The 20,034-nt window shown below is 38.8% G+C and overlaps 1 protein-coding gene across 1 annotated transcript in view; it reads right to left on the bottom strand.

Annotated features, from left to right (window-relative positions):
* Usp24 (ubiquitin specific peptidase 24) overlaps window positions 1-19,887 on the bottom strand; it is a 131,974-nt gene extending 112,087 nt beyond the window's left edge. Inside the window, exons 1-6 of the mRNA XM_023702674.1 lie at window positions 19,874-19,887; window positions 18,555-18,564; window positions 9,506-9,671; window positions 8,088-8,155; window positions 4,185-4,328; window positions 3,166-3,288 (exon numbers count right to left, since the gene is read on the bottom strand). Coding sequence (XP_023558442.1) covers window positions 3,166-3,288; window positions 4,185-4,328; window positions 8,088-8,155; window positions 9,506-9,671; window positions 18,555-18,564; window positions 19,874-19,887 — 525 coding nt within the window. The remainder of the gene's footprint in view (window positions 1-3,165; window positions 3,289-4,184; window positions 4,329-8,087; window positions 8,156-9,505; window positions 9,672-18,554; window positions 18,565-19,873) is intronic.
* Window positions 19,888-20,034: the final 147 nt, after the last annotated feature.

The raw sequence follows: 20,034 nt of genomic DNA, 5'->3' as shown, positions 1-20,034 counted from the left end.
AACCAAAAAACAAAACTCTATACACTAAATTCTAAGAAATGTGAGTTTATGAAAATCAAATAAAGTTGAACATATACTGTAATTCATACATGTATAATACATACAAACACCAAGTTTTTACATTTTAGACAATATAAAAGAACCAAATGGAATTACATGAATTTAAATATAGAGTGACTGGAGTTAAAAATTTAAATGAATAGGTTAAATAGATTAAATGCAAATAGAAAAGAACAGTAAACTGGACTACAGATCTAGGAAAATTTCACAAATGCAGCATAGGACAAAAAGGTGGAAAAACATGAAGTGGGCTATGAAGCAGAATGAAGCAGTCTAACACGATCCAATTGAACATCCAGAAGAAGCTAATGGGGAAGAGGCAACTTTTAAAAGATAGTGATTGAGAAATTGACAGTGTTTCTTAATGCATGTGATGCATGCATTGAGAAAATTAATACAAAAAATACCCCGTCAATTGCATGATAAATTAACAAGCATCAAAAAAGAAAGAAGAGATCTCAAAATACAGCCAGGAAATAAACGACAGATATTGTAACAGAAACAACAGCCAGACCAACAGCCGTTTTCTTGACAGGAAGGACCAAAACCACAGCCAATGAGCTGGAATCTTTATTATTTTGACAGAAATATGTATCCACCCAGAATTAAAAATCCAGTGAAAATATTCAAGACATAGAATATACAGTTACAGGGGCCAGGGAGATGGCTCAGTAGAGTAAGCGCTTGCCTGGCAAGCACAATGGCCTGAGTTCAATCCCCGGTTCCGCCAAAAAAAAAAAAAGCTCTCCCACACACTCACCGGGCCTGGGCTAGGACTCTATAATAAAAAAAAAAAAAAAAAAAAAAAGAACATACAGTTACATTTAGGCAATTAAAATAAGATAACCACCAACGGATATGCACTATAACGGATGCTTACAGGGTGCACCATCTAGTTTATGATTAAAAAAAAAAAGGAATGACTAAGGCATGCACAATAAGGATAAAGAAGTAATAACCAGTAAGGGGGGCTGGTGAGATGGCTCAGTGGTCTAAAGCATCTACTTAGAACAAGCTTAGCAAAGCCCATGGACCGCGGTTCAATCCCCCAGCACCACATGCCAGCCAGCCCCGCCCCCAGGCGGGCTGAGCAGGCCACACATACACACACACACACACACACATAAATAAATAAAACAAATAAATTAAAAAAGAATAATAACCAGTAAGGGTCTGATGATGAGAAACTTGCTAAAGTCTTTATGTTCACTATGAGAGAATAAAGACATCTAATTCTAGGTCTTGTTTGGTTAATATATTAAAATATTAGGTTAGCCACTGAAAGAAGGACTGGAAGAGGAAGCTCCAGAATCCTTCATGAGGTATGGATGCAGAGATGAGCAGGTTCCCCGCAGAAGCTAGACAATGAGCTCCAAGGGCAGGACGGCAGAGCATGCTATATACAATGGAGCTGATGCTGCAGTACAAAGACTGAGGGCACCAAAGCAAATGGAAAGCTAGGAGCAAAATATAGTACTAGAGAAAGCAAGAACACACAGAAACTCAAGCCTTAGCAGAAGAGAGAATCCCTTTGTGGTAATGAGAAAAAAAATACGAAGACTGAATCTTTGTGGTGTCAGTTGGGGCACCTGGAAATTGAAGGGAAGAGAAGCAGCGTTCACTGAGTACTTTCTATAGTGAACCACTATGTTCAGGGTCTCTATAGTTTCAAAAGAAGAGAGACTAATTGAGAAGAGAAGATTATAGTATATGGCAGTAATACATATGGTTAAAAGAAAGCAAGAGTTATTCTTATAACCAGGTATTTACACTTGGGCAAGTGCTTAACCTCTGTGTCTCGCACAGAACAAGTCTAACCAACTCACAGGGTTGTTAGTGTGGTAATTAAATTCTAAGTACAGGGACCGGGGAGATGGCTCAGTGGAATAAGCGCTTCCCTGGCAAGTGCAAGGGCCTGAGTTCAATCCCTGGTTCCGCAAAAATAAATAAATACATAAAATAAAATAAATTCTAAGTACACATTCAATGTCCTTTCCTCTCAGACTTCACCTCCTCTTGAGAGCACTTCCTCTGCCACCAGGGTGGCAGCAGCCACTCTTTGCCTCTGTTCTACAGAGTACCTGCTACTCTAATTAGGTGTACTGTTTATTAGACTATGTTATAAGATAGAAACCACACTGTAATACCTTAATAAAGACAATAACTTTCAAGGGTTGGCCTGATAGCTTGCAGATTAAAGCACCTGCTTAGGCAGAGCACAGTGGTTTGATCCCTAGCATGCTGAGCTGGCCCCGCCCCCAGGGCGTGCTGAGATGGCGACTGAGACTGGATTTGGTGGAGTGTATACCTGTAATCCCAGTGCCTGAGAGGCTGAAAACAGAAGAATCACTATGAGTCTGATCTACGTAGTGAGACCCTATAGACCCTGTACCAAATGGAAAAAATAAAAATAAAAAATAAAAGACAAGGACTACTAGTTTGTATCTCTAAAACCTAGAATAATGCCAAACACACTGAGTAGTTCATAAATGGCTGTTAAACTAAACCTTGCTAAAAGCAGTTGGTAAGCTTCCCATTAACGGAATTTGACTTTTTAACTTTCTCAAAAACCATTATTTGAACAAGAAGGCTGTTTAGATCGTACTCTTAGAGGGATAAAGTTATTGAGACACTACCAACCTTCCAATAGCAAATAGTGCTTTTGGTTCTGGGCCTAAAAAAAGAAGTTTCAATGCTTATGGAGTTTAAAATAAAATTATGTATGAGTAGATGACATCTTAGGTACAATTACTTATTTCAAATCCTCTCCTGTCTCAAATATCTCCAAGAAAGGGGCAAAGCAATTAAACAGATTCTGATAATCCATTACATATGGCACTGAGGTCACTTATCTCACCAAATACAGTCTCAAATCTGTAAGATTCTTCATATCAGTTAATAGCTACAGAGAAAATATGTAATGTCTGCATACATTTTAAGGCATTTCACAGAGGAAATGTCAAAGAGGAATATGGAGCAATGTGGAGTATTCATAATTTTTTAATGTATTATTTTAATCTTTCCTTGTAAATTGTCAGTTTTATAGTATAGAAAATATTTTTCAGTTCACTTCTCTATAAAAAGATGAAAGAAAATAATGCTTACCTTTTGAAAAGTAGATACAGGTGAAACAGCAAACATATTTCCCTCTCCAAACACTTCTGCCCAATTCCTCTGAGAGACTTTCATTCTGTTTTTAAAATGGTATTCATTATCAGGATTAAAAGCCTAGATTCAAAGAGAACAGAGAAATGTTATTTTCCATTTCTATAGTAACACATTAGCATTAGAAAAGAAGATAAAAATATAGGCTTGGACCTTCCATTAATGGAAACTTTCAAGAATACTGACTGTTGGGTAATGCAGAGGAGCAGGGGAACAGGAGACAGGCATGCTGCTCCGCAGGAAGCGAAAGCAGCAGGGGAGGGTGGCCAAGGGGCCACAGAGGTAACCAGAGTGGAAGCCAGGAGGAAAAGGCAAGAGCTGGCCACGTGGCTCAAAACCAAAGAACAAAACACCCCATCTCAAAGTATTTAAGACTTAAATAATCAGGGTGAAAAAGGGAAGAAATCATTATATGAGCTGAAAATTTATAAAAATTAGAAAAGTGTTTGTTTCAAACTGAAACCTAGGGTAATTAGTTTATATTTAACTACCGGCCAGATAGCACAGTGGATTAAAATGCCTGCTGAGGCAGGTGCAGGGACCGGGGTTTGATCCTGGGCATGCCATGCTGGCCCTGCCCAAGGGGTGTACTGAGACAGAGACTGACACTGGGTATGGTGGTGCATGCCCGTAATTGCAGTGCTTGGGAGGATGAAAACAGGAGGATGAATACGAGTTCGATCTATGTAGTGAGACCCTGTACTAAATACATTAAATATAATAAAAATAAAATAGCCAGGACCCTAAGAACAAAGTATGTTTGATGATAAAAATCATTTTTAATTACAAGCCAGAATACCATATCTGAAATCAAAACACAAAGTACTTCATTTAAGAGATACTACAGGGGCCGGAGAGATGGCTCAGTGGAATAAGTGCTTCCCTGGCAAGCGCAAGGAGATGAGTTCAATCCCTGGTTCCGCAAAAAAAAAAAAAAAAAAAAGAGAGAGATACTATACCATCGTCAGCACACCCAGGAGACCAATGGGAATTGGATCTTGTTTTATTCTCTCTGCAACTAGCTCTATTAATAGCATCAACATGTTGTAGATTCCTTCATGAATTTCAGTACCCCACTTGTGAACAGCACTTGATGTCAGGAGCTACAAAAACAAACAGCAGTCTAGAATCTAACTTGAAAAAAGAAAATAAAGCAGAGGCTCATCAGGTCAACCACAAATGAGAGATCATGATCAAAATGTCTATTTTACATAGGTGCCTTGCTTTAAAGACATGTAACTCTAGTCAGTCCATTTACTTGCTAAAACTATCTTATTCAGAGTCAATACATGTTTTTCATTTAATTCCTGTATTCATGAAGGCAATGACGTAAAAGAGGAATTTTATTTGGTTCTCTATTTTTCATTATTAGTACTAGGAAACCACAAGCGGTATTTGGCTAGCAATGGTCTGAGGTCACTTCCGTATGATGCTGTTTTCTAGCTACATGGACTTGAATGAACTTACCTGTGTTCTCACAGGCTCAGTTCTCTCATCTCAAATGAGGGATAATTCCCACCCACTGCACACAAGTATTATTACATGGACGAAAAGATGCTATAACACAAAAGCAGTGTATAAATGGTAAGATACTATTAATGTATCTTGACAGGTAGCTGTCAGTATTAAGAATTTCTGGAATCTGAGAAGTAGACCCATGCTTTTCACATTTTTTTTAATACCTCAAAAATAGAACTGCATCTTCCCACCTGTTGACCAGATGACACAGGACTCTAAATTTAGTCAAGTTGTAGAAATGCCCTACTAGTATTTTTGCTTTTATTTTCTTTTTGGCATGTACAGAATAATTAACTTTTACATGTTTAAAGAAATCTAAACTATCTCTAAGTGAGAAGATATTTTAATACTAGTATGTAACCATTTTTCTTAAACATAAAAGAATGATACATCTTAAAATCAGCTTCTTAGATTTAAAAAAAAAAAAAAAAAAGAAAAGAAACTGACCAAGAGTAGAGGAAGGGAGGAGGGGAAGGAGAAGTGAAAAGAAGCAAGACATGTCATGCACATGCACAAACTCACCAGGAAGAAATCTAATTATGTATTGTACTGCAAACATACATTAATGAAATCTATAAAAGTTAGTACATAAAATGTGAAAGAAACTGGATTCTGTCAATCTGTCTTGTAGGGCCAACCAGATAGTTCAGCAGACTAAAGCACCTGCTTAGGCAGAGTGCAAGGGCCAGGTTTTGATCCCAGGCACCACAAGCCATGCTAGCCCCACCTCTCGGGGTACATTGAGATGGCAACTGATACTGGGCGTGGTGGCGCGCATCTGTAATCCCAGGGCTTGAGAGACTGAAAACAGGAGAATCACTACAAGTCCAATCTGTGTAGTGAGACCCTGTAGACGCTGTACTAAACACACTCTCTCTCTCTCTCTCTCTCTCTCTCACACACACACACACACACACACCCCTTAGTCTTGTAGTAGTATCTAAGGAAGATTAACTCAGGAGCATCTCCCAGAATAGGGGATGAGAAATCAAAGGATTCCACTTGAACTGGTATGAAGGTCTCATGTTTTTATTAAGATTTCACTCTAGAATGAAAATTTTTCAATAAAAATCTCACCTTGGTCACACAGAGAACTTGTTTACAGAGCAGTCTAAAAAAGCTCAAACTGCAGAGAAAAAGCTCAGTTCCAGATTTTCTAAGTAACAATGGCTCCACAATATGCTCAAGTGAGCAAAACCTTAAGACTAATTTTATATAAGCCAGTGAGTTACTACTTTTGAAAAGAATGTTTGACTATATATTCTTCCTAAATTTAAAAACTAAATAAAACAAAGCAGCAATTAACACTGGGCATCTTCATGTGATCAGAAGATGAAAGCACATGTAGATTAAACAGCACTTGCTCTGGTGTCAACTTATTTGCTCGCTTTTCACCTGGAAAATGCAGTTCTTTAAGAGGGATGGAGAAAGGAAGCATTCTGCAAGGAGGAGTCCACAATGTCCGGACAGAGTCCTGCACTATCCTACGGCCACACTGAGAACATCTCTGCCTGAACATGCAGTGAGGCATCCTGGCCAGCCGGGAGGTAACAGTGACAAACCTGGAAACAACACCAAAGCTCCACCTGCACACTTTATCCTACAGTCACTTACTAGTCAGACTACTACTTCTAAAAAAACTTGAGGCAACTTTAAAAAAAAAAAACAAACATAAGGGAAATGACACCAAGTACAATAACTCTAAGTTTTCTGGCAGGCAAGCCTAAAGGCATGTCTAATTTTGTAGCTCCTGTGATTTGATGAAGTATGCCTAACTGGTGGAGAGGGGAACCTTTTTAATAGCTCTAAACTGAAAAAAACCTTAAGATTTTTGGGTTCACAATTTTGAATCACATAATTCAGGGACCTTCGTGCTTGTAGTTTTACAAAGAAATAATCAGTCATTTGACCAGTTACACTGTTAATAACAGCTGAAGGCACAACATAAAAGTGGTGCAAAGCATCTCTGAGAGTACAGAGGCAGAGTACCAATGCTCTGCCTCCAATACACAGCTCACTGGTGAGCTGACTCGATACAGGGCCAATGAGTCTGGAAACCCTCAAACTACACATTCTTTCTAACGTCTCAGAAGCCTCCTTTCATGACTGAATAAACTTGTGTTTTCCTTCTCTGTAAATGTATACATATACTAAGATGGGAGTCACGGTATGATACATTATAAAAAGTTTATTTTTAAAGCTACTATTATTAAGAGAATTCTTAAATTCCCCTGAAATCTCTACTCAAATGATCATTTTAAAAGATTTCCTCCTATTTTCAAAGATGAAGATAATTTTGTTTCTGAAATTAATTTTGTTATTTTTAAGCTTTGAATCAAGGATGTCTATCTACCAAAATGCAGATGGGAATAATCATTTGCAAATGTACAGTTTGCTTTATAAGAAACACAAATTGTACCCATCTGTAGTTCTAGTGACTTACTTGCTTACAGGGCAAAAATGGATGTGAAAATCCAGCAGCTCAAGACAGGAAAACTCATTCATTCATTCATTCTTCAACCAACCAGGACTATTGAACTCATTCTATGACTTAGGCACTTGGTGGCCTGCTAGGGAAAACAGCAGGGTCTGTGACAAACAAAGTCCCTCCTCTTGTGAGGATTCAAGACACAAGTTCTGAAAGGGGAGGCATGCTGAGTCAGACTGCTTCTAGAAACATGATTCCTGTGATCTCCTATTCCCACTGTTGAAAGAGAAATTGCTCTCTAAGAGATGTGACCAGAATGGGAATAAGCACATATGTGTCACCGAGGCTCTGACAGAGATGCTGCTGTTTGTAAGGAAGAATTCCTAGGCTAGTGAGACTTCCAGTAGTAATGTCTGTTTCTGCCTCAATATGGCATAAAGTAGCTCATATTTTGGTAAGTGAATACTCTCTACCTGTATACCACAACCCTTGGTTTACTAAGATGTCAATTTCCTAACATAACTAAGTCTTAATCTAGTCTTCAGCAAATACACTGCAGGAAGTAAAAGTTATATTCAATCAAAAGGAAGTGCAAACAAATAGAAAAGAAGTAAAAAAGAACCAAATTGAGAGCTACTTTTTTCATATTAGAGAATTCATTAGTTGAACAAGATTGATAAGCTGATCTTAAACATAAATAACTAGAATAAAAAGCCTATGTACTATTGCTCCCACCAAAGAAGTCTAAAAATACCTGGAGGTGGTGGTGTCTACTTGTAATCCCAGCTCTAGGGAAGTTGGTCAGGATTGCTGTGAGTTTGAGGCCAGCCCGGGCTTCATAACAAGTTCAAAGCCACAGTGAGGTCCTGCCCCCACCCCCCATGCATGTGTCTAAAGATTAGTACATTTTTCTTACCTTTTTAAATGCTTCAGGCATACACCTATCCATAAATCTTTTACAGTTCTCATCAGACTCAGAAAGACCTTGGTCAAATAAATGAAAGAATACACTATACTTAGATGTTAGGTAGTTGATGTTATAAACTCACATATATGGAACTGTTCATCATAGAAACCTTTATTTTCAAGGTTTTGACATTCTGGTAAAATAACAGATGAGAAATAACCTTTGCATTTATTTATTTTTTTTAAGGGCTAACATGTTTTCATGTTAGAATAACTTCAATGATCTGACAGGGTAATTAATTAAAACACAGCGACTATTAACAACTCTATAAAAACACAAAGGTTTTTAATAAATGCCAAAATCACTCTTCTTCCAGAAAACAAGTGAACTTTGTCTAATAAAATACATAGAACCCTGGCACAATTCACACAGTACATGATAAATACTAAGTGCATGAATGAATTTACTGTCAAATTGTTGGGTGTTTTTTTTTTTTTTTTTTTTTTTTTTTTTTTTTTTTGGCAGAACCGGGGATTGAACTCAGGCCCTTGTGCTTGCCAGTGAAGTGCTTATTCCACTAAGCCATCTCCCCAACCCTGTCAAATTGTAATTCACAAGAAATGCTTTTCCTTCTTAAGCCCAATAATAAGTTTTAGTTACCACTAACATACTGGTGATCAAATTTTCCTTTTTTTACACATTACTTAACAGGACTCAAAAAACACTACATTCCTAAATGCAGCACAAAAAACAAGTGTTAAATCCAAGCTAGACTCAGTACTTCTTTTGGAAGAAAAAAAGAAAAGAAAAGAAAAGAAAACAAAACAAAACAACCCACAAAAATGGTCACATTCATTTTAAAACTGAATTTAATATAAATAAATTATATTCTTTTACAGATTTACAGTACAGATTTTCTTACATGGATGCCCACTCTTCTAATATAGTGATACTAAATCATTTAAGACAGTAGATCAGGCAAATATACACAAAATGAACACTAACTGAACGTTATTAGGTTCTCTCTCCCCTTTTCTGGTGGTGCTGGAAGTGGAGCCCACAGCCTCACATGTGGTAAGCAAGCACTCTCTAACAGAGCTATAATCCTAGCCTTTTTTCTCTGTTCTTAAAAACAAAAACAAAGCCCTTAATTTTTGAAGCTCATACTTAAAGTATTCCAAGCTTCTGTGAAAAAAGCTAATTTCCACTGCTATAAAGCTTTACAACTATGTTTTAAATAACCTTACTGGTAGTGCTGCTGGAAGAAAACAGCTGACATAGTTCAAAGCTTTTATTAACAGGGTGATAAACAGAGACTAAAAGAATAAATGATCCATGTAAGATCACACACAATGACAGGTCCTGAGGTTAACCCAAACCACCTATGGAGGAAATCTCTTCATGTTTTCTGAGGTATGAAAGCTTACCCAGTCTTGCTAAGTAAGTAGACGCCAATAGGCATTTGCCTAGTGATTCTTCTCGCTTGTAAGGAATGGACCAATGATCAGTCAAAACACGGCTTTCCAGTTCATATAAATTTGTTGTAGGGAACTCAATTCCTTCCCCTGAGCAGTTTCCATTTTCATCATTCTTCTGAGAAAAAAAAAAGACACAACTGTGGACTCCATCATATTTCTTCGTGAAAATCGCATCTTTCACCAAGAAAATGTCACTGTTCTGGCATCTCTATTCACTTCCTTGAAGGTGACCCCTTTTTTCAAAAGCAAACCAAATTTCTCATTATGAAATATCAAAGCTACCTGCATTTCAGGCCATCTTGTCTTCACCTCTCTTTTCATTGAGGGGGTAAACTTCTTCAGAGGTATCTAATCTGCCCTTTCCACCTCACCACTGGCTCCTGGTGCCACCTCAATCGGCTCCAGGCTCCCTACTCCCCAGAGTGGCTCCTGTCACAGTCTCCCAGAGCTGTATATCACTAAACATAGTCACCATGTTTCAGTCCTTGCCTTATCCTCAGGACTGACCCCCGCGCAACCCTCCCCTTTTGAAATGATCCATTCTCTCGTCTCATCTCCCAGCTCTCCTCCACCTGGGGTCCACTGCTCCCAGCTGGTCTGTTCTTGCAGCTGCCTCCTCCTTCCCAGACACCAGACACCTGAGGCTCCTCAAATGTTGGTGGCAGGCCTGCTTCTCCTCCAGTTCTGGTTTCTTCCAGGATAAAGTCATCTATTCTCCGAATCTCAAGTACTCCCTACTAGCATTATGACTCCAGCTTAGACTTGTCTTTGGACTTTCAGACCCACAGACACACCTGCCTCTTTGATATCTCCAATGCAGTGTTTCCCAAGGCAAATTCATAGGCTTCCCCTCTACTCGGGCCCACTTCGACTCTCCATTCTGGTGAGGCACCATGTTCACTTGCGGCACAGCCCGAAGCCTCCATCTAACACTGTCCTCCCACCCCCATGACCAGCAATGGCACCTCAGTTTTCTCAGACTCCCCTGCACCTGTCTGCCAGCTCTCTCGAGTCCTCACTACCAGAGTTTATGCCTAGGTTGGCTCACCAGCTGCCTAAATGGTCTTGCTTTCCCCCAACACACTTGTTCTCCACACTGAGCATTTGAAAGCACAAATCCGACGCCAACCCTAGAACCATGGCTGCCGGTTGTTCTCAAGATAGCTCAATGCTGTTCTTAAGCTGCTCTGCCAGGCCACAAGCGAGCCGTCCCTTCCTCTCTCCCTTTCCTCCATTCCTTGCACACTCACCTTTCCTACACTCCGCCTGTTTCCCTGGGATTCAGTTTATTTCCTTGGTAATAGTTTGCTTTACTTCCCCACCATACTGACTACATGGGAACATTTTCAAACTGCAGTTTCGATAACCATTAGTCTTGTCTTTCACTTTTATTTACTAGATGCTTACAAGACAGATTACTCAGTCATGTTCATTTTGGGGATTTGGTGCACTGCTTTTAACATAAAGTATTTCGAATCTTTTTAGCCCCATCTCCTTCACCTCTCCTTGCCCCCTCATCCCATTCCCAATCTTCAAGTCTGCATTTTTGTTTCCTACCATAATGTCTTAATTTTTATTCTTAAGGTTTCTCATGTAAGAAAAACCATGTTATATTTAACTTTCTGACTTGTGTCTCTTAGCAAGCTGCATTCATTTCCTGCAAATGGCATGGTCTCCTTCATGGGTTAATAATACTCTGCTGTGCATATACCACATTTTACTTCTCCATTTTTCTGATGAGCATCTAGACATAAATCAATTGGACTATACCCACATAAATAGTATCACAGGATAAAAATCAGTCATATCAACAGATGCACAAAAGAGGTTTTTTCCCCTTTTTTTGGACAGGCCCAGTGCTCTCCGTATCACACTGTTTTCCCCAAGTCCACAGCAATGTCCCTGGTCTTGTATATTACCCTAGAACTCTGTCACACTTTATCAAAAGGTATTAACTTTCTATGGCCCTAAACCAGAGTGGGATTACAAAACTTGCTTTGAACAGAATGCAGAAGCAAGCCTACACGACCCTCAAGCCTCATCAGAAAAGGTTCTGAGCTTGCTCTCCTGGGACACATACTGTGGGCCCGAGATGGGAGGTTTGTGGACGCCCGGGCTAGAGGGGACAACAGGCACATGCGTCCTCTCCAGCAGCCTCTGGAAGCAGGAAGCAACTGCAGCTGAGTCCAGCCTCCAGACTCAGCCAGAGCCTCAGCCTTCCTCAGAACCCCTGGGCCAGGTCAAGGAACCACAGGTATCCTAATAAATGGCTGTGTGCACCACCGCTCCTAACTCATGCTGCTGCCCTTTTTACCTACTTAACTTCCATACATCCTTCACTTTTTCAAGGAATCTTTCCCAAGAACTTGTAACTAGGTCAGGTCTTCCAATTACTATTTGCTGTTATCCTCCTAAGCCCCTCTTCCAACAGCTCTGCTCACCAATGTAACTGACATTTCCGGGTCATTCACTGTGTTTGCCCCCACAAAACCAAATTCTATGAGGGTGTGGACGTGGACTATGTTTTACCACTTTTTATCTCCAGAGTGTAGTGTCTATAGGCTTTCAATAAATATTTCTAAATGGAAAAATAATCCATGCAAAAAGATACAGAGCTAGGGCAATCCTTTTGGGATCCCTCCTGTCTCTCAGGAGCTATTCCTAGTACCCCTTCCTCATTCCTATTATCTGGCCCCCTGCCAGGCACTCCTTCAGCTCTCACCAAGCTAAGGGGTTACCACTGAGCCCAGAGCCCACCCCCATGCGCCAGAAAACCTGGTTATTTTCACAATTCAGTTCATAATTCAGTTACAACAGTAAAACCATTCCATTAAAAAGGTTTAAACCTCAATTAAAGAAAAATGTGAAGCAGAAATGATAAGCATACAGACAAAACTAATTTCAATTCTCTATCAATGATATTTAAAGAAATCTTTTTTTCAGTGTTTTGATTAAGTTGGGATAAAATAAGATAAAGAACAGGAAGGTAATTAAGTGTGGAAAGCAAAAGAGAAGAGAAGGGAGGATGTGAACTAAGTAGATTTAAACTCACTGTCTAAGGGAAATGCACCTCTTAAAAATACAGCACTTTTCAGGCTGGGGATGTAGCTCAGTGGTGCACACACACAAGGTCCTGAGTTCGACCCCTACTACCCAAAAAAACCAAAAACCAAACCGAACAAACAAAAAACACTTTTCAAAAATACCTTTTATTAATTATTGTGAATAAACCAATTTTACTAAAAGTATCCTGAAGGGAGCTAAAGAATAAAATTTTGGAAACTGCACACTTGCTAAACATTTACTTAACCTACACCCAAAACAGAATTAATACATATGAAAACAAAAACTTCAGTTGGCTGATTCTGAGGCAGATATATGCCATGACTATGGGTACCTACCATTAATTTGCAATGGAGTTAATACATCAACTCATAGATGAAATTGCCTAGTGAATCTAGCAGCTATTAAAACTTACTTGAAAAAAAGAGAAAAAAGTTCTACCAGTTCAGTGCCATAGACTGAACTGAATTCCCCCAAAATTCATATGTTGAGGCCCTTATTCCCAATGTGACTATCAGCTGTCATTCAGTGCCTGTGGGTGACTGACCCCAAGAAAAAGTCACCATTCCCAGGGATACCAAAATCTGTGGATGCCCAAGCCCATTATATAAAATGGTGTAGTATTTGCATACAAGCTTCAAACATCTTCCAATACTTCAAATCATCTCTACATTTCTTACAATATCTAATACAAGGTACACGGTACGTAAATCATTACATTATATTATTTAGGAAATAATAAGAAAAAACACTGTATATGTTCAGTACAGTCTTTTCCCCCCTCAAATATTTTTTTATCTGTGGCTGGAGAATCCTCTTTGCAAAACCCAGTTGTGAAGGGCCAGTGTATTTGAGACAGGAACTGTAAGGAGGCACTTAAGGCAAAATGAGGTCCCTAAGCGTAGGGGGTCCCTAGTCGAAGGAAAAAGTGAACAGTAGAGACTTCTGTCTCCTGGAGGGTACAGAGGATAAAGGCCAATGAAGACATATTGAAAAAACCTGCAAACCAAGGGAAAAAATGTCACCAGAAAACACCCCTAGTGACAACCTGACCTTGGCCTTCCAGCTTCCAGGAATGGGAGATCCCTACAGGTTAAGCTGCTCAGGCTGTGGTGTTTTACTATGGCAGTCTCGACAGATTAAATGCTTAATTTATTAAATTAAGGTCGAAGCACAATTAAAGTACATAAAATCCACACAAAGCTGCTTTTGAAGTAGGTATATGTCATTATTACAGAATAGTTACCAATTTCTGTAGAAGTTAATAAATCTTATCACACAGGAAGCCATCAAATCATCGAATGAATGGATGTACCTTCTATTAAAATTAAAAGCTTCCTGTTGGGAAGAGGACCCTTAAAACCATCAGTAGTGAGGCAAACATGAGTTTCCGGTTATGATGCACTGGGTAGGTTATAATTATCTCTGTGACATCCTTGTTGAAAGTATATAACCTAAATCTAATCATGAAGAAACCTAAATAAGGAACAGTCTAAAAAAACATCTAGCCTCTATTCTTTAAGAAAATGCCAGTCACAGAAACCGGAAGGAGATTAGGAAAAGTATGACAATGGACTGGATCCTTTTTTTTTTAAAATGACTTTAGGACATTGTCTACAGGGTGTACAGACAGGGTCTCTACGTAGATCGGACTCGTAGTGATCCTCCTGTTTTCAGCCTCCCAAGTGCTGGGATTACAGGTGTGCATCACCATGCCCTGTCTCATTTGCCATCTCAGCATGCCCTGGGGGCGGGGTCGGCACAGCAGGCCCAGGCTGTGCCTTAGTCTGTGGAGCTATCTGGCTGGCCCCTGGACTGGATCTTAAGACAGAGATTTTCTTCTATTTTGTTTTACTTTTGGGACCCAAGGAACTCTAGGACTGGATTAGTGGAAATATTTGCATGAGCTTATTTTTCATTACTATAACAAAATATCCAATACTATGTAACTTTACCAAAGAAAGAGGGTTAGCTCATAATTTTAGAGGATAAGTCCAAAATGGGGTGATCTTGTCCCCATTTTCCACCTGTTTGGACTCTGGTGAGGGTTTAACAGAGGATAGCCCTCGTGGCAGGAGTATGAGAGACATGGTCAGACAGCAAGACCAAGGACAACTCAGGGGTCAGGCCTGGGCTCTCAGAACAGGTTGGGAATGACCAGGGCTCCATAAGAACTACTGAACCACCTTGGCCGGCAGGTCCCCAGTGCCCTGGACTCCTCAATAGATCCCTCCACCACCCACATCACCACAGAAGCCCCTACCTCCAACACTTGGCCCCTGTGAAGAAAGTCATATCCACACCATAGCAATGTTTAGGGCAAAGGGATAACATATGTGCAATACTTTTCAGGAATAACCACAGGTACACATATGCATGCTACATACACTGAAAATAAAGCTAATGAGAAAGTGAAATGAATGGATAAAATGTATATAGTACACACAAAATGGAATATTATTCAGTCTTAAAAAGGATGGCAGGTGAACCTGGGAGATAGCTCAGTGGTTTAAGCACCTGCCTAGCAAGCACAAGGTCCTGAGTTTGATCCCTGGTACCAAAATAAAAAGGACAGCAGCATAATACATGCTATACAACAAGAGGAGTCTTTAAGATTCGTATTATGCTAAGTGAATAAACAACTACAAAAATATACTATTTGATTGCACTTTTAAAAGTAGCCCAAATAGCCAAACTCATAGAGAAGGTAGAATGGTAGGAACAGTGGCTATTAGGACTGATAGGGTGGGGTGGGAAGCTGGCATTTAGCGGGTTGAGTTTCAGCCAACAAAGATGAAAAGTCCTGGAGAGGGATAGTGGTCATGGTTGCATACAGACGCATACTAATGCTGCAATGCTGCATGTAAGATGGCAAGTTTTGTGCTGATTTTAAATTAAATATTGCACAAAGAAATCACATTTGCACACAAAAACTACCAATACCCCATGAATACTGAAACAAAAAATCCCTACCAATAAGCTAGCAAACTTGAGATTAAGCACATATAAAAAGAACACAAGGACCAAGAGGAATTTATTCCAGGGGTAAAAGGTGGGTTTGGCATATAAAAGTCAATCACTATACTACACCATATGCTATGACTTGGATGGAAACTGTCCCTTAAAGGCCTTGTGAGCTCAGGGCGGAGCTTGCAGAAGGTGACTGAATCAGGGGACACCAGGTGGGGTCTGGCTTGACAGGCCAGCCACTGGAGAAGTGACAAGGAAGGGAATGTCTCTGCCTGGATCCTCCTCGCACTGTCTGCCCGCTGCCTTGACAGTGTCTCTTCTGCCACGCCCCTCTGCTGCCCACTTCTGTCTGGGAGCTGGCTGACCATGGACTAGAATGGTGAGCCAAGACAAACCTTTCCTCCCTTGAAGCTGTGGATACTGTGTCCCAGTGACAAGTAAGACACCACAGTGATAAAGGACAAAAATTCCATAACATACCAGGTGACACAGAAAAACATCCAAAAAATCCAACAGGCTTCCACAATTAGAAAGAAACACTCAAACAAGAAATAAAACACAACCTCTTCAATCCAGTGAAAGTTATCTATACAACCATTTACATCTAATGTTCTACTGAACCGTGGAAGACAGAATGCTTTCCTCTAAAATCAAGACAAGAAAGTTTGTTCTTACAGCTTCCATCTAGTATGTCTAGTAGAAACAATTAGGCAAAATAGGAAATAAGTTATTCAGAATAGAAAAGGTGAAATAAAACCTTATTCACTGACAAACAGAAAATAGGAATTCACTAAAATAACTATTACCACTAATACATGAATCTGGCAAGGTTTCAGAACACATTATCTACACAAAATTTAACTGTATTCCTAAATGCTAGTGAATAATCTTAGCAGAAAATTAAGAAAATAATTCTACTTATAACATTAAAAATAAATGGCTCAGAGGAATAAGTACTTCCCTGGTAAGCAGAAGGAGTTGAGTTCAAATCCCAGTTCTGCCCAAAAAAAAAAAAAAAAAAAAAAAAATGCTTAGAAGGTATAAGACATATGTTGGGCTGGGGAGACAGCTCAGCAGTCTAAGTGCCTGCCTGGCAAGCACAAGGACCCAGGTTCTCCCTTGTACTGCACACCGTGCCAGCCACTGAAACTGGACATGGTAGTGCACGCCTATAATCCCAGTACTAGGGAGGCTGAGACAGGAGGATCACTATGAGTGTAAGCTGTGTAATGAGACCCTGTACAAAATAAAGATTTTTTAAAAAATTTAAAGACATAAGTTAAAAATTACAAAGTATCACTGAAATTAAAAGACCCAAATAAATGGGAAGATAGCTCATGTTAATATGCAAAACAATTAGCTTCAAAACTCCAGATGGTTTCTTTGCAAAAACTGATAGTCTAATCCTAAAATCAACACAAAAAAGCAAAAAGCCCCTAACAGCCAAATATGAAAAAGTTCAAGGATTCGCATTTCCCATTTTCAAAACTTAATTATACAAAGCTGTAACAATCAAAACAACGTGGTACTACATTAACATATTGGCATAAAGGTAAATGATCAATAAAGTAGAACTGAGATTCCATGAATGAAACCTTACATTAATAGTCAATTGATCTTGTAAGAAGGGTAACAAAACAACTTAATCTTTGACAAAGGCATAAAAGCAGTTCAGTGGAGCATCCTTTCAACAAATGGTGTAAAGACAACTGAACACACACTAGCAACAATTATGAGACTATATCCTTGTCCTATACTACCTGCAAAAGTTCACTCAAAAGAGAACCCAAAAAATAGGAAAAAGTATCAGCAAATCTTATATACCTGATAAAGAACACGAGTCTGATAAAAAAAAAAGAACTCTTACAACTCAATTACAAAATGCTTAAAAATGAGCAAAGGGTTTGAATATTTCTCTGAAAGAAGACATTTAAGTGACTCGTAGAAGTGCTTAGCATCATTATTTTATAGGAAAATACATATCAAAACCACAAGATACAATTTCACATATGCTAGGATAGCTGTTATGACAAGACAGGCAATAACACGTACTGTTAAGAATGAGGATAAACTGGAATCTTCACGCACTCTGGTGGGATTCTAAAATAGTACAGCCACTTTTCAAGACAATGTGGCAGCCTCTCAAATATCAACCCAAAAGATAGAGCAATTCTACATCGAGGCACATACCTAATACAAATGAGAAGGTATGCCCACACAAAAACCTGTGCACAAGTGTCCACCACTGCATGGCTGCTAGTATCCAAGGTAGAAGCCACCCTCATGCTTAGCAAAACTGATAATCAGCAAAATGTATTTAGAATGCATATACAACACTTTAGCCTTAAAAATGAATAATGTGGTGGCACACGCTACAACAGGAATGACTTCAATAGTGTTATGCTAAGAAGCCAGACATACAAGGGCACATACTTATGATTTTCTGTTTACATGAAATGTCTGGAAGAGGCAAGTTCACAGGAATAGTAGGATGGGGGGAGGGAGAAGAGAAAAGCAAATGCTATCTGAGTATGAAGTTTCTTTTTGGGGTGATGAAAGTATTCTGAAATTGAATGGTCATCAAGGTTGCACCACTCTAAAGAAACAGCTTAAAAGAGTAAATTTTTTTAAAAAGTAAACTTTACGGTATGTGAATTCTATCTCAAAAAAGTTGTTATTCAAGGGCTAACAAAAATGAGTCCAATAATTATATTTGCTAAGCATAAATGTGAAGATGTACATATATAAGAATTTCAAGAGTTACACTTAAGGATCTATAGTAAAAATACAGTACCTATAGCCATTAAGACTATTTTAAAAACCACAATTAAAATATAGTGTATTTAAGATTTGACAGGTGAAAACAATGTGCTGCCAGGAAGTTACCATTCTTGGTTTCAGAACGGAGAGAACAGACATGTAATAAGCGAGGGTTAACGCGTGATCCAGGAGCAGCATTACCTACCAGGAGGCTGCTGCCACCACAGACATGGGGGGGACACCCATACTTAGGTTAGTTTAATGTTCTGAGTCATCATTTTGAGTCTGTTCTTGGCAAAAATTACATATTGAGCAAGAGAATACATGCAAAGCAGCTTAGAAATGCCCTACTGCAAAACAGCTTCTAAAAGACATAAGGTACTAGATTTTTAACAAAATCTATGGAATATAATATACTATTTGGTTAGATGCCAAAACCAATGAAATAATTTATCATTAATAAGTACCAATTCTAAACTAAAACATATTTATAAATAGCCTTGCATATTTCAGACAATGCTTTCAGTACTGGAGGTTAAGAGATAAAGACACAATTCTTGTCTACAGAACAGGACAATGTGAAGGCAGAAAAATGAAGAGTCAAGCCACCCTTTGGGTGTCCTACACGTGCAGTAAAGACAAGGATGTATGCAACTGAAGAAGTTTAAGGTAAATGGCACTCCCGGGAGAAAGTACAGGTCATTATTTCAAAACCAGAACTACTTTATTTTTCAAGAGCCTCAATAAAACAAACATTTTTAGTCCATTTCAGGATTCCAGGCAATATCTTTACCAGTTTTTATGATACTCCACTGATTTCACTTTAGAATGAAACATATTACAGTATTTATATAAATACAGTGTTTATTAGAGCCTCACAATTCTGGCACTAAGGCAGAAATGAGATTCTGATGCCCGTGTTAATCAAAAATAATTTATCATCTCTTGTGCATTTGGTTACCCAAGAAAAGTAGATGTGCTGAGACTGGGCATGGTGGCATGCACCTGTAATCCCAGCTCTTGGGAGGCTGTAAATAGGAAGATCACTACAAATCTGATCTAGTAGTGAGACCCTGAACACCCTGTAGGCCCTTCCCTAAAAAAAAAAAAAAAAAAAAAAAAAGTACTAATGTATGAAATTATGATTTCTCTCTTTTTTTATTATTCTACTTTGGCAAAGTTATGATATCTAAACTGTCCAGTTTAGGCTTAAGACAACAGTGTTGTTTTAAATATTTTAAGGTATGTACGTTTTAAATATTTTAAGGCATTTCCTAAATATATCATCTTTTTATGACCATAAGTGCAAATGAAAATACAAACACGATTTCTGTAACTCCCACTAATATGCAATAGAAACGTGAACATGTCAGGAATTCAGAGTCCAGGAGTGCTCTCTACTTGCTCTGTGCTCTGTTCAGACTAAGGCCTATGATTTACTTGTAAGGGACAATGTAATACTTTTAATTACTGGAATGAAAGCTGTCATAGGATTGATAGATACTGTCATTGCGTATGACTGACCAGAACATGCACATCGCTGTGACAAAAGTATTTTTGTATGCAACTTTTACATTGTAGATGATTATTAGAAATGTCCATACATATGTTACTACCTACTAGCCTGACTGAAAAATGCAAATGAACCAACTTAAATATAGGCACCATCTTAAGGGGGCCTGAGC

The sequence above is a fragment of the Octodon degus genome, unplaced genomic scaffold, assembly GCF_000260255.1.
Source record: "Octodon degus isolate 3935 unplaced genomic scaffold, OctDeg1.0 scaffold00156, whole genome shotgun sequence".
NCBI lineage: Eukaryota > Metazoa > Chordata > Mammalia > Rodentia > Octodontidae > Octodon > Octodon degus.
This window is presented reverse-complemented; position numbering and strand designations above follow the sequence as displayed.